At 34.0% G+C, this 15,576-nt stretch overlaps 1 protein-coding gene across 26 annotated transcripts in view; it reads left to right on the plus strand.

Moving 5' to 3' along the window:
- Positions 1-15,576, plus strand: part of FBXW7 (F-box and WD repeat domain containing 7) — a 204,475-nt gene that overhangs the window by 129,764 nt on the left and 59,135 nt on the right. Inside the window, exon 1 of one of the 26 annotated variants that reach the window (XM_022599704.3) lies at positions 9,279-13,598. The exons of the other annotated variants lie outside the window; for them this stretch is intronic. Within the exon in view, the coding sequence (XP_022455412.1) occupies positions 13,452-13,598 (147 nt within the window). The 5' untranslated portion in view covers positions 9,279-13,451. Of the gene's footprint in view, positions 1-9,278; positions 13,599-15,576 lie in introns of those variants that run through there. 26 annotated transcript variants of the gene reach the window in all.

The raw sequence follows: 15,576 nt of genomic DNA on the forward strand, positions 1-15,576 counted from the left end.
TCTGGATATGGTGCGAAACACCTGAACTTCTCCTTCCTAGAGAAGGAGAGGTATTAGATGCTCTTGATGGATTGAAGACATTAAAATCCTGCCTCTGTAACATGTTTCTGGAGGAAACATTAGCTTACTAGTTAACATTTTGTTCAATTTAGCAACATTACTGAGCACCGGAAGAATTGCCATTTTCCTTCTAAGATGTGCCACAATTTGATCCTAGCTTTTATGGGAGTGGGGAGAGGAAGGCGTGGGGCACAGTACTACTGTAAATGCATACAACCACCATAAGGGTGTCATGTTTCCAAAGGTTAATGGGGGAGGGGCAAGTGCAGGCTTGAGGGTATGGGGTATTTCACAAAGGTTTGGGAAAATCTGGTTAGTATGAGTACTAGAAATGTTTCTAGAATACCATTCACCTGTCTTGTAACTAGTTTCCAGCAGTGATTCCTGGACTATGCTGGAATGATTTTCTTCCAGAAAATCTTCTTAATCTCATTTCCCCCATCACAATTTATAGGAAACACAAACCCAAGGCATAGGGGCCAGAAAGGTAATTTAAACGAATGAAATAGACTAAATATAAGACCTGGGGAGCCAAAGCATCCCTAGATAAAGGGGATGACTGAAAATTGGGATACTGATATTGCCATATTTTCCAATTTTTCAAAAGTCACTGGAATTCCAGATTTTTCAATGATAATTTCTCAATTTTTTGTATGTTGGCATCCATATTTTTTAAATACATTTCTGTGGGCTGGTTTGACCTATAGACCACCCGTTTCCACTAGACATTATATGTGGAAGAAGAGTGCTGTTCATCACTCATTGCAGAATTAAAATAGTTTGCATCTAGTGCAGATCCATTAAGGGCATTGAGTTGGTTGGAGTGGGAGAGCACCATATGCAGAGCCCATTAAGTGTTTTAGCAGGGACCTACGGACTTTTTGCTTTATGAATTTAATATACTGGTTTTAGGTATTGAACTGCCAAATGAATTAGCCTTGTTTGAAAGAAATATGTATCCTAACTTTCACAAGGAATTTGAGGTGACCTATATATAGGAGAAACACATATAATAAAATAATCAAGTGTACATGAAAATCAGAGCCAGGGAAAATAGTGGAGTAGACTATGAAGACAAGGCCATGAGAAGAAGTAAGGAATGAATTATGAAGAGTTGGAGTAAGCTGTTCATAGGTTACAGGTTGGCCACTCATAAGGACCAGTATTCTTTAAAGTGTGACCCATCAGAAATATCTGGAATGCTTACTAAAAGTGCAAGTTGCAGGCTTACACTGCAGAACTACTTAACCAAATCTCTAAGGGTGGGATATGTATTTTTAACAGGCTCCCACGTGATTCTAATGTAGACTAAAGTTTGCACAACATTGGACTGTTAGTCTCTGCTTCCTTGTGATAAAATTAAGAGGAGAAAGTGCTGAGTCCTCTCACGAGAAAACATGTCAGTCACACACACACACACACACACACACACACACACACGCACGCACGCACCCCTTTTCCTAACATTATATAAAAGGAATTTCTCACATGGGACTTCATGAGTGATTCAGTAAACAGTGCCCTCAATAAGCATAACATCTATAACAAATGCATCAATGCTTATAAATACTGGTAAGTAGAGATCGTGATCTCTGAAGTCAGACTGTGTTTTCACAGTCTGTCACTTCATGGCACTTTGACCTTGGGCAAACTGTTAACTGCTGTTATGTAGTTATTTTAAGGATGATCGTAGTATCATAATAGCACAGTATTATTGAGAGGATTCAATGAGATAATGTTTGTAAAGTACATAGAAAGTGGCAGATAGTTAAGTCCTTAACAAGTGCTAAGTATTATATTTTGTAAGATTTATTCTAGTGTTAAAAGACTATGCTAAAGCTAGCTTAACAAACTAGTCCAGGCTAGATGATGCTATGCAAAATATTTTTGGTTTCAAAGATATCAACTCTCTTAGGTGGGTTGAAACTATTCCACTAATTTTTGCCCAAATTATTTTGACTTTCAGAGTAGTGTTCAGCTGTTTGGTACTGTAAATTTAGTATTTTGTATTTAGTACTAACTGTGAAGCACTTTAGCTCTCTGATGGGTGTTTGTTTTCCTAATTGATTGTTAATGTTGAACCTAGAAGGAATTTGAAAGAAAACCTAAAAGTACATTTGGTAGTCCTGGGGCTTTGATTCCTCACATGAGGACTAGTTCTATTCTATAATGTTAGTTCTTGAACTGAATAGCTGGGGAGCTGGGATATATGCAAGGGAAAATTCTCTTCGGTACTTCTGTAGAAATTCTAGAATTACAGCTTGATACTATAGGAAATACCTACATTTTCATAATTAAGAGAGTATTGTAAGCAAATAAAAGCCATCTTTACAAATGGAAGAATAGTTTCAGTCAAGTTAAAATGATCTCTACTTAGGATATATTTTAGGGAACACATTTTGTAAAATGTTGGTATAAGCTACTGGATGTATCTGATGTTCAATATTAACTCAATTGCTCCTAATACTAAGAATTATTGTCAGAGTAGCACCTTGCATATAAACCTTAACCTCTAATTATATGAAATGTAAATAGAAGAATGATGATTATTTTCATAGATCACCAGGGCTAAAAATAATGTATAAGATTGGGGGGGGACGTCCAGAAAAGGATTTATTTTGTTGAAATGTACCATGTTCTTCTGTTCAGTGGTCTTTGCTGATGGTACTATTAAAGGTAGCTTCTGTGCTTTAGAGTAGCAATTGCTTTTAGAAGATACTTTACTTTCAAAGTTAAAAATGCTTTTTTTCTGTGTTTCTGGTTGGTCTTAAATGGCAATTTCTGGTTATTGAAATCAGATGCAAATGAGAAATGGAAGTATGAAGAAAATACTGGTGAATTTGGGAGCTAAGTGCCAAGAGTCATTCATTTGCTTAGCTATAGGTGTTGGTTTTATATGTCAACATTATAAATTTAATTGTTAAGAATGAATTGTTTGTACTTTACCGATATACTGCCATCTGTCTTATGGTCTAATGAGTGAAAACATTAAATATGCTGAGGTGCATCTGTAATGTTTATCACTTAAATTTTCAGTTTTCTGATTTGTTTCTTATTTCACTCTGTTAACAGGTATAGAAAAGAAGATTAAAACATTTAGAATCATTATTCTATATCATTTAGATATCAGTAATCTTATATTTAATCTTTATTATATTTTTATGCTTCTTTACTCCAGAGAAGAACAGAGCAGAGGTTGCAAACTAGTGTCTTATATAGTGTTTTTTTTTTTAACGAATTTAAATATGTTGCGAACACTTAAAAATCTGGAGAGTTCACATAAAAATATTGATTCTTCACCTTCTTTTGCAAATGTGGACTGTCTGTCCTTACTGGGTTCCCGTGCTTACATGACAACAATCAACGGCACCTTTTAAATGGCCTTTCCAGGCCTTAAACCTGACCTGTTTTTCTCCTTTATTTTACCTGAGTGCTCCTCTAGTCATTTGAGTTTGCTTAGAATGACGACAAAAGCATGACTGTAGGAAATGCAAAAGTAAGTTGATTTTTTCTTTATTTGTCACATGTCAAACTAGTTTGGATGAAGATCCAAGTCGAAGTAATATGTAACCGTTTGTCAAGTTTATTATTAAAATAGAGATTTGCTAAACACCACATTTCTAATGGGTATTATCAAGGTGGGAATTTGTCACCAAAGCTTTTACCAACCTCCAAATACCTACTCGTTTAAATTTTCATTCTAGCTCACCTGTTACCTTTCCTATTCTTGTTAAATTTTGAAGTTAAAACTCTACTAGGATGACTCTCATATTACAACAGTAAACCAGCTTCTTATTTTGGAAGATGTTTCAGTTATCTATTGCCACCTAACTGTCACCCCAAAGATTTATGATTATAACAAGCAACAATTATTTTATTATTTCTCATTGTTCTTGTAGGTTATGAATTTAGGAAGGGCTCACTTGGGCATTGTTGATTCGGGGTTGCAGTCAGATGGTGGCTGGAGGTGGAACACCAGGGGGCTAGAACAGCTAGCTGGGGTCTAGCCAAAAATCTCCTCTTCATATAGTCTCAGGACTTACCCAGATATGGTCTTTTTACCTGGGTTAGTTTGGGCTTCTTCATGGCATGGTGACCTCAGGTCAATCAGCCTACTTACAACAGAGCTACCATGTGAGTATTCCAACAAGCAAGATGGAAATGGAATCTCCTTTGTATGACTTAGCCTAGGAAATCGCATTCTGTCTTGGTTGGAACAGACTCACCTCTCAGTGGAAGGAGTGTTGCAGTACATTGTAAGAAGAGCATGCGAAGATGTGGGATATTGCTGTGACCATCTTTGAGACACACAGTGTACTATAGAAGGTCATAATATCTTTGCTTTTAGAAGTTTTTGTTTTTCATTTGTACTTCATAAAAATCAGGCTCATTAAAACAGATTTCATATATATGTATCTTATGTAATTCCTTAAAATGTAGACTAATGATACCTCACAGTCTTGTCATGATATTTAAGTGAAAGAAAGCATGATCTACTAGGAACTCTGTCAGTCTTTTATCCTTCCCTCATATCATTGTACCAATCTGAAATAATACATATTTTTTCTAAGCCCTGTAGCTGCAAACTTCCTTTATATCTCCTATTGATCTCTGATAGTCTCCGACTATCCATAGACTTCCTCCTTCCATCCCAAGATCTTTCTGTTTCAGGCATAATCAAGAATTATAGGGATTGAGTTTTGTTTTTTCTTTGTTTTTAATGTTTCTTGATAAACAGTGTTTTATTTATTGGAAAGAATGAAAACTTGGACTGTCAGTTTAATTTAAACTTCAGTCGATGTTTATCAGACGATGTATTTTGTTGAATATGTAATTTTTTAATTAGTTGTCTGCATTGGGTCTTAGCTGCAGCACGTGGGATCTTTTGTTGTGGCATGCAGGCTCTTCATTGCAGCGCATGGGCTTCTCTCTAGTTGTGTGTGGGCTCCAGAGCACATGGGCTCAGTAGTTGTGGCATGCAGCCTCTCTAGTTGTGGTGCACAGTCTCTTTAGTTGCGGTGCATGGGCTCTCTAGTTGTGGTGCATGGGCTCTCCAGTCATGGTGCTCAGGCTCAGTAGTTGCGGCACGCAGGCTCACTAGTTGTGGCACATGAGCTCTAGAGCGCGCAGGCTTAGTTGCCCTGCAACATGTGGGATCTTAGTTCCCCAACCAGGGATCGAACCCACATCCCCTGCATTGGAAGGTGGATTCTTAACCACTGGAGCCCCAGGGAAGTCCCTGAATATGTAATTTTGACAATGTAAAAAGGCCAGTGGTGTCAACTGTCAGCCCATCCAAGAATGAGACCCTAAATATGTATTTTCTATAGCTTAATTCTATATTAAAGTATTTTCTATGCTTAAAGTAATTCTATACTTAAATTTGATGCTGAAGTGAATATTGACAAATGAATATTTATAATGAATAAATTATTCAGTGAATATTGTTAAGACTCATATGCTTTAATAGCATGTTATTGAAAATTATACAATTGAAGTCGAGGAACTATGTTCACCTCACTCATAATAATTGATTTTTACTTATAATTGCATCAAAAACTCAACAGCGTAGGGGATATAATTATCTCCCCGCCTCCTTACTGTTTTACTTTCTTAAATTGTTAACACTGTCAAATATCTTACATGTCCATTTATTTTTCATAGGATACATTCCTAGAGTGTGTTAAGCCATCAATTTGGTGAACTTCCTGCGTTATAGCTTAGTTTAATTTTTTTTAAGTGCAGAAAAAAACCACCTACATTACTTACTGTGCTTTAAAGGAATTAATAGTATTATGTCCCTGCTTATTACTCCCTGGCCTATAACACTTTTCAGAATTTTTACAAGAGAGATAAATGATTGATAAATTGTATTTAGTTTAACTGAAAGGTTAATGAAAACTTTTATGCTTAAACTTGTTCATAAAAGTAACAAATCATAAACCTTAAAAAACTGATATTAAAGAAGTTTTTGTCCTCTTTGTTACACTTAAATTTTATTTTGAGAATTGTAGAAAATTAAGTTGCTTTTAAATCACTGTGTCATCACATGAGGCTTTTGCATGATTGAAATACCTGTAATTACTATGTCATTTTTGTCATTGTTGACTTAAAGGTGTAACTATAATAATCATCTGTTAAATTCTTGGAGAGCAGCTGTGTAAGACCGATTTAACAGCTGGGGTAACCCAGCACAGGCTGTAAGAGTTAAACTTAATCTGGAGGCAAGTTATGTTATGGTGGTTGAGGACTTCATACTGGGCATTTCTGAAATACTTAAACAATTCAATCCAATAATTGGATTTTTGTTTTATCACAGATATTTCTTTAAATGTTTAATGAAAGAGTGAGGAAAAGTATCATTTTGATATTAACAACTAAAGTTTCCAGACAAAATATGGGAATAAAATCCAAAGTTTACTCACTAAAAAAAATCAGATATACTCTGAATGTCACTGTTCATGCCACCATGGTAAATAGGAAAGGAAAAATACATTAAAAATATTATGGAATAATATGGAGTCAGAAAAATTCTAAGATCCTTATCTTGAATTTCATCTTTTAAAATCATGTTTTAAAAAATCATTTATGCCTGTAACTTTTTTCCATTGAAAATGTTTTCTTATTGTTATGCAACATTAATATATATTCACAACACAAGGATAGATGCCTGTTTTTAGAAGCTATACACACAAATGAATTGAAGCAGTGAATTTTATTTGGATATATTTTGTAAAACTGTAACTACTTACTAAACTATAATAAAGGAAGGCGCACCAAATTGACAGTCCAACACATTACAAGAAGGTGCTATACTCGTTGCTATTAGAACTGTAGTATATATATTCTTAAAGCTGTAAGGGACTTCATTCTTAATCATTTTGTCCAATCTCCTCATTCCTCATTCTAGAAATCTGAAATCTGAGACAGCTTAAGAGACTTACCTAAGGTCACTGGTTAGTGGTAGAGCTGAAAGTAGAACTTAAAATTCACCCTATATTTTTTGTATACTGGTAAGTTTACCTGGAGTATTAATTTCAGGTAATTTGGATGAAAGTCGGTTGAGGCAATAATTAAGAGTAATTGTAAATGAATTTAGTTGTAAATAAGTCAGTAAATAGTTGGTGTTTTTTGAGTCATGGAATTTCTAGTGCACTATGCAATGGTGTCATTATATTTAATTTTTCAGGACTTTTTTGTTTTTTTTTTTATAGTTTTTACCTTGTAACTTTATTTTCAGCCAATTAAAAAAAATTAACTGGAATTTTCCAGCAGAATTTGGAAATAACCTAAATGTCCAGCAATCAGACCTTGATTATACAAATCAAAACAGTTCCAATACTATATAAAACCTGATATTTTAACATTCTTATTTTGAAAATGCTACACATATATGTATATATGTAATGCTTTTATTTTGCAAATGTCTAATTGCCACGTCACATTTTTATAACACTTATATAAACTGTATGTGCTGCTTTAGAACCTAAGCTAATTTCTCTTACGTACTTAGGGGTTACATGTACTTAGGGGCTACACTAAGTCCCTGGATAAAGAAAATTAGCAAGGAAGTACAGTAATAAGTTATGACTCGTTAAATGTTTACATGAATATAATATCTTAAATGCATTATAATTAGATGTTGTAATCTTTCTTAGGAACACTTTGAGCATTTAAATGTTTCAGAACTTTTTAAGGAAATGTTTTGAATGTGATTTTAATTTTTATAAAACATTTCTGTTCGTTTGACTTATGCCTTTTATGAATAATAAAACTTTAAGAGGAATGCCATATATTTAAATTTTTCCTTCATAGTAAATTTAATTGTGTTTTTAGTTTCTACAATTAAAGTACGATATGTTATTTGGATTTTTTTTTTGCAATTGTTTTTTGGTTTTTTGCAGTTGTTTCTAATACAAGCTTGACTGTTCATCATTAAGCAAAGAACTTAATTTCTTGATTCATCATCATTTTTCTCTGTTTTTAAATTGTTCTATCTTTGTACATGAATTGCTTAGACTAGGGAGATAACTTTTAACGCTCTGGTATCTGAGGTGTTAGGAAAGACTAAAAACAATGACTTAGATACAGAGAATAATCTGTTTCACTCTATATCCCAGAATAAATGAGTATGCTCTTTATAATACCGTATTTTCATCTCAAAAGGATATTGATTCTGATTTATTTCACTTTAGGAGTGGTGTTAATTTTTAGAATCTGGAATTCTTTTGTTTCTACAGAAGAGTAAGTCACTTGTTGCTTAAATTCACAGAAGTAATAAATAATACTGAATTTAAATGGTGTATGCTGATAGTCTCCCTGTCAAAATTTTTTGATGTGAGACTGAAAACTTTTGGTTAAAATCATAAATACTTGTAGGTAAACTTGTATCTTCCAAGCGATTTGTTTTAGCTGATTCAAAAATAGTTTATGAAAAACAGAAAATCTTTATGCTGCTTATATGCTGTGGCCTTTGATCTGGAGCAGTTAAATCCTGGCCTTCTGTATAATAATGAATGTAAGAAATGGTAGAAATCCAGAATAAACTACTATAAATCTTTTTGTCATTGTTGTAAGAGAATTGGAGTGTATGGAACTGTAATACATTTTAGAAATACTGTATTGGTGATATTTTGTTACATGCAACATTTATATATAATCATCTTTGACTAATACAAACTTTTATTTATTTATTTATTTGGCGGTTCGCGGGCCTCTCACTGTTGTGGCCTCTCCCGTTGCGGAGCACAGGCTCCGGACACGCAGGCTCAGCGGCCATGGCTCACGGGCCCAGCCGCTCCGCGGCATGTGGGATCTTCCCGGACCGGGGCACGAACCCGTGTCGCCTGCATCGGCAGGCAGACTCTCAACCACTGCACCACCAGGGAAGCCCTACAAACTTTTAGAAGAAAGAAAAATCAGAGTGTGATAAACAGGCAGAATATCTTGTATAGAGATCTTCTCTTTATCGCAAGTTCCCCATTGTTCTTCTTGAATGGATAGTGATACCTGAAGTCTTAAAATGCCAAGGCACAACTACTAAGATGCTAAAAGCTTAACTTTTAGATAAAAATCGTGACAGAATTTAGGAAGTCTTTCTAAAACTTGTAGATGATTGTGTTTTAAAATATTGTACTCCAAAGTTATTATAGGTGGATTTTGCATCTTTGCTTGCTTTCTTAGTGACTTTTAAGATTGAAATGTAATCTGCAAAGCTCTACGTGATTTTTTTTTTATCCTAGTAGCAGTAGTAATGGCAGCTAACAGTACTGAGCACTTACTAAATGTGAAGCATTGTTCTTTGTGTTTCACTTATATTAACCGTTGTAATCCTCATAACTGTCCTATGAGGTAGGTTCTATATAGATGAAATTGAGGCACAGAGGCATTGATTTAAGGACATACCACTAATAAGTGGTAGAACCAGGCTTTGAACTATGGCAATTTGACTCCAGCATATATATTCCTACCTACTGTATTATACTCCCATAATATTTATTGATATCATCTTAAAAAGAGCTCAGTTTGGGTGGGGGGGGTTAGTAATTAAGACTATCTTAAATGCTTTTAAAAGGATCATTGAGACCAAGACTTTATTTTTTCTTGAACGTGTGGAACTAGCTGCATTTTAAAATATTAGCAATTGAGGTTCTCCTACACATTGTCTTCAGCTTCCCTCACTGACTAGGGTTTTCTTCTGTACTTGAAGATTTTGTAGTTTGAATGTTTCCATGCTGATTTAGAGCATTGCTTTAGAAGTACTATTAACTTGAATCCTCAGAAAAAAGATGGAACTCGGTAGTTTGGAAATTAGTACTCACTTTGCTCAATCACTAATGATGTCTCTTTCACAAAAGTATATTGTTAAAGACACATAATTTGATTTAGCGTTTGCTTGAGTTGCAGTGCTCTGTACTATCCAGTTGAGGGCAGCTACTTACCAATTTAAAAAATGAGTTGAATTAGAATGCCACCACTTTGTATTTACCAAAACTTGGTATCTAGTGTAAAACACAACATTCAATATACAAGACTGCTTTAATTTTCACTCCTATTTTTACCATAAATAATTTCTTAAAAATGAAAAGCTAGTTTTACTTCATGGTAATTTCTGCCCTTTCATAAGTACTTTATGTGTATTTTAGTTTTAATTTTCCTAATCCAAATTCTTCTCAATTCCAATCTCCTCCCCCTCCCTTGCTTTAGGATCAGACTCCAAGAAGATTAGAGAGGTTCATATCATCCTTATCTTCAAACTACCTACGTGTAAATACATGTGATTACAAATTTCAATATAAAAGTGAAAACTAATTTTCAGTATGGTGATCTTTATTAAGTGAAAGTCAAAATTGGAGTTGATCTGTTTGATTCATTTTTCTCTGCAGAATATGTTAAATTTGTGGAATGAAGTACTCTTCTAATTTTTCTGGATTGAAATAACACATAGTTTAAATTACATCTTCTATGTGGTATCAAGAAATGAATTTTGGGGGTTAATTAACTATCTGATTCAAAGATATCACTGAGACAGAATTTTTTTGAGAATAAAGAATGTCTACCTGAAACTATATGTAATACTAACAAAGCGACCCTGATAGTAACTTGGAGAGGGGGCATTCCACGGGAGCTGCCTCAACAAAGGGATTTTTCTAATAAGGAGAAACAGACACAATATGACTGAAGGTTATGTTATACCAAAAAAAAAAAATTAGACTTGTGTTAAGGAATAAAGTGAGCACCAGAGGAGATGCTGAGATTAGAATGAGGCCAGAGACATTCATTCTTCAAGGTAGTAAGTAGTCTAGTGGGGCCGTAGACATCCTTATCTCAGGTATCAGTCTCACCTTGTTGTACCACATCAACTGAACAGATTTCCAGTACCCTCTCTCCTATCCCTAGATCTCTGTTGGGTTTTTTCAGTGGTTATGGTTGTATTCTCAGTCATTTACTTTTTTACTAAAACAATTTTTGTATTGTGATTAAATACCCATAACATAAAATTTACCATTTTAACCATGTTTAAGTGTACAATTCAGTAGCATTAAGTACATTCACAGTGTTGTGCAGCCGTTACCACTGTCCATGTCCAGAAGTTTTCATCTTTTCCAGCAAAAATTCGGTACCCATTAAACACTAACACCTCATTCATTTCTCCCCCGAGCCCCTGGCAACCACCATTCTACTTTCTATCTATAAATTTAACTACTCTAGGGACCTCAGATAAGTGGAATCATACAATATATATCCTTTTTTGACTGACTTATTTCACTTAGCATTATATCTTCAAGGTTCATCCATGTTGTGTCAGAATCTTCTTCCTTTTTAGGCTGAATAATATTCCGTTGTATGTGTATGTACCACATTTTTTTACCCATTCATCCATTATTGGTTACTTAGGTTGTCTCCACCTCTAGGCTGTTGTGAATAATGCTGCTATGAACATGGTTGTACAAATATCTGTGTGAGCCCTGCTTTCAATTCTTTGGGGGTGTATATCCAAAAGTGGAATTGCTGGATCACATAGTAATATTTTGAGGACTCTCCATATTTTCCACAGTAGCTCTGTCCATTTTACGTTCTTACCAACAGTACACAAGGGTTCCAGTTTCTCCACATCGTTGCCAACACATATTTGTGTGTGTCTGTGTTTAAATAATAGCTGTAATAATGGGTGTACAGTATGGTTCTGGTTTTGATTTGCATTTCCCTAATTATTAGTGAAATTGAGCATCTTTACATGTACTTATTGATCGTTTACATATCTACTTTGGAGGAATTCAGTTTTTTACTTTTGTGTCACTAAAAATTTCTTCTCTGCTTAATGATTTTGCATTTTCAACTACATTTTAAATTGTGATATCAGGGAAAGGTGTACTTTAAGAAAGTAGCATCATGGTAGGACTAGGGGTATTTCTTGTGTTTGGATTGACTTCCCAGCAACCCACTTCGTGTATTTAGTAAGACAAATCTCACCAAAGTCAAAGAAGAGACCACCCATTTCTGACATTCTCCTTTTTAACTCTCTCCATATCACATTCTAAATTCCCACTTATAAAAATCCATAAAAGCAGGTGGAAGGAGAGATAAGTGAGATGACTGGCTGTTGGAAGAAAAAAATAGAATGGAAGGAGAGAACAAACATTAGCTGAGCATTGTGAATGGATAGTTCACTTCTATTATCTATCTATTAAAACTACTATCAATTCTCACACTAGGCTTTTTTTAAATCATCACAATGTTCTAGTTCCTGGGCTTGGAAATGAAATGTAGCATAAAGATTAATTAGCATGGCATAAGTAGTTAATTTAGGGAAATATTTGAGATAATTCCGAAAAAGTGAGTTTGGGGCCACTTTGAGGAGAGTCTTCATCTCCAAACTTTATCTTAGGCTTTGGGGAACCATTGGAAGTTCTTGAGGAGTGTATTGTACACCACATTCCGTCTCCATGTTTTAGGAAGATGTATCTGACTATGGTATGTTAAAGAAATGAAGCCCTAAGGATTTGTGATGAACTGGTTAGTTATTATTCATTTTACTTTAATTACTTCCCAACACAGGTTACATTTATAAATACTTGGGTTTTTAAATATATTTAATCAGTCACATTACTGTTATACTTTCAAGTGGAATCCCTAAGTGTTTCAGAATTATAGAGATTGAACTGAAATTTGCAAACAACTAAAATGTCTCCTGGTAAAATTAACCTGCAGTGCATATTAATAGCTATTGAGAGCTTCAGTTGATTTAATGTCTTAGTTTGAGATAAAGACTGGTACATATGGAAGAGGAAAAGAGAGCATGCTTGAAGATATAGTGCTCATTCTGAATATATCTAAGATAGAACAAATGTATGTTTGTCTTTTTTGAGCATGCATAAATGCTGTCCTTAAATTTGAAGCACGATTCGAAACACTCCTAAAATATTAATGCTGATATTTGGGTAAGGAAGACTTAATAAATATTTAAGAGAAAATACAATGTTTATCTTTTGGATTTTTGTAAACACAAGTTTACTTTCACTTTCTAGGGAATACCTAGGTTAGTCACTGGAGAAATTTCCAAAGGGACCCTGTAGCACAGCCCTGCTTCGGTTGTCTTCGCATAACTGACTTTGTATGGGAGGTGCACCAGCTGTTTGACTGGCAGGAGCAGGAGCTTTCACTTCAGTAGTTTATAACTCCTGGCTATTCTAGGATAGTTTGCACTTCACCAAGCCTCAGACAGGTCAGGACATTTGGTAGGAGAAGGTTGAAAGACAAAAGCAGCAGGCCTTGGGTTCTCAACCTTTTTTTTTAATTAGAAAGTTATATTTTAATTCGGTGGTTAGAGTTTTTAGTAATGTGCCCGTATTACATGTAGAGAGTATTCATCAGCCAAGAGGAGTTTTAAAATGTCAAAACCGGGAAAAGCTACTCTAAACCATGGCTTGGTTCCTGTTGATCTTAAAAGTGCAAAAGAGCCTCTACCACATCAAACCATGATGAAGATATTTAGCATTAGCATCATTGCCCAAGGCCTCCCCTTTTGTCGAAGACGGGTAAGTCTCACACATTTGAAAAATAGGAATATTTATTTAAATGAACTACTTTTGCCTCTTTTGGTGAAGAAATGGTTCAAATTTCAATTGGTATTTATAACTAAAACTATCAGTGCATTATGTAGCCAGTGAAAACTTCTGTAAGTGATAGTTTTAATAATGTGATAGAGAGCCTTGAGGGCAAGGTTACCTAATTCACCGGTTTGTGTCTCTCATTTATTTTTATGGTATTAGAATTCTTTAAACTTACTTAAACTTGGTAAATTTAAAAAGTATGTTTTGAAATATGTCGGCAAATACTAACACCCCAAATTTGTCGTTTTTATTTTGTGGGAAAAGTAAAAAGTTGGTGGTATGGTCCTTATACATGATAATTAAAGCATTTAGCTCTCTTAAAGAGTTTATCTGCCAATTTAAGCTAGATTGTTTTTAAATCACTATTTCTTAAATTCAGACCTAACATAATAGAGACGTTACTTTTTGCTGTTATATGAAATAAAAATAGCATGCTATTGTGTGGCAGTTACGATACAGTTTATATATAGACAATTCTGAACTGACATTTTGTAGAACTTGTGCTAATCTATAATCAGGTTATGATCTATTGGATGTTTTTTGGGATTACATTCTCCTCCTCGCCAGATTTTGACTCTGTTAGTATTAACAGTTGTATTTTCTGTGTTACTTGGTATTACCATTTTGAATTATTAACTAGAGTGATATATTTTTAGATCTAAAATATGTTTAGTATCCCGAAGACATTAAACCAAAAAATACCTTTTGGAGATTCATTGAGTGTTTTTATATATCAGTGCTATTAGTGTTTTAGTTCCTTTTACCAGCTCCCCCCACACCCCGCTTTTTTTTTTTTCTTTGCTAAAAGGGAAACATTCTATTAAACAAGTAGGTTAACTTAACAACACCTGAAAAATATTTTTCCTCTTTAGTGAACAGAATCTTCTATTTGCTTGGACTTAAATAGCCTTTGTAAAAATATGTTTTCTAATTACCTTAGTTCTTTTTGAATTGTTTCTGCTTCTACTCCAATAAATGGTAGCCATGTTGAAAAACATTTTGAGTAAGTTTTAAATGTAATACAGTTTAAACATTGAAAATAGAATATAAATATCTCTTTCACCCACTTACTTTCTTCTTAACTATATTTTCAGAAAATGTGTCTTTTGTTTTGTCTTCTGTCACTTTTATAACTTCTGAATGAGGTCACTGCTCTGATTTAAACATTTACACAGAGGCCTCTAGTAGCTTTAAGGTCATTAATAAACTAATTTATTATTTTAATACTTCTGTAAAAAAATACCAATACAAGTAAACTTTCAAATTAAGGAGAAGAAGTGTGAGTTTTTAAAATTAAGGGGTTAAGATCTTAAAAAGATAATTTTGTTCTTGTTGAATATTTCTAATAAACTTAAGTACAGTTTATAGCAGATTATTCATTATGTCACACTGTATGTTTTCTATCTGTATCTTCTTTACAAGTGCATGAAACTTAAAAGGCTCAGGAGCAGATTCTATAAGAAAAATTAATAGAGAACTTAAGGGCTTTCCTTGCAGGTTTCCTAGGGTCACTATTCAGTTTGACTTTTCTAGGTTACTGTTATGATAAATTATAGCCTGGCATTTGTAATTATAGAAGAGGACTAAATTCAAAAAATAAAATTCAAACTATAACATAGTTCTAGTTTGGGGGAAGATAGATAACAAAATTAACACATTCAGTTTTAGACTGCCTGCCAATAATTTACTATTGTATAACTCATTGACTCTGACTACTAGAAATATTAGAGGGATCGTGTAATTATAACTTCTCCCCTCCTTTTTGCAACTGGTTAATTTAGGTAGCTTTAAATTGATTCACATGTTCTTTGTTGTTTTAACTTACTAACTTTCCCTTGGTGATGTTAATGATAGATACTTTTATATATATATATATATATATATTTTTTTTTTTTTTTTTTTT

This window comes from Delphinapterus leucas, chromosome 5 (assembly GCF_059928025.1).
Source record: "Delphinapterus leucas isolate spDelLeu-1000000601 "Yukka" chromosome 5, BTC_Dleu_Yukka2, whole genome shotgun sequence".
In the NCBI taxonomy this organism is placed as follows: domain Eukaryota; kingdom Metazoa; phylum Chordata; class Mammalia; order Artiodactyla; family Monodontidae; genus Delphinapterus; species Delphinapterus leucas.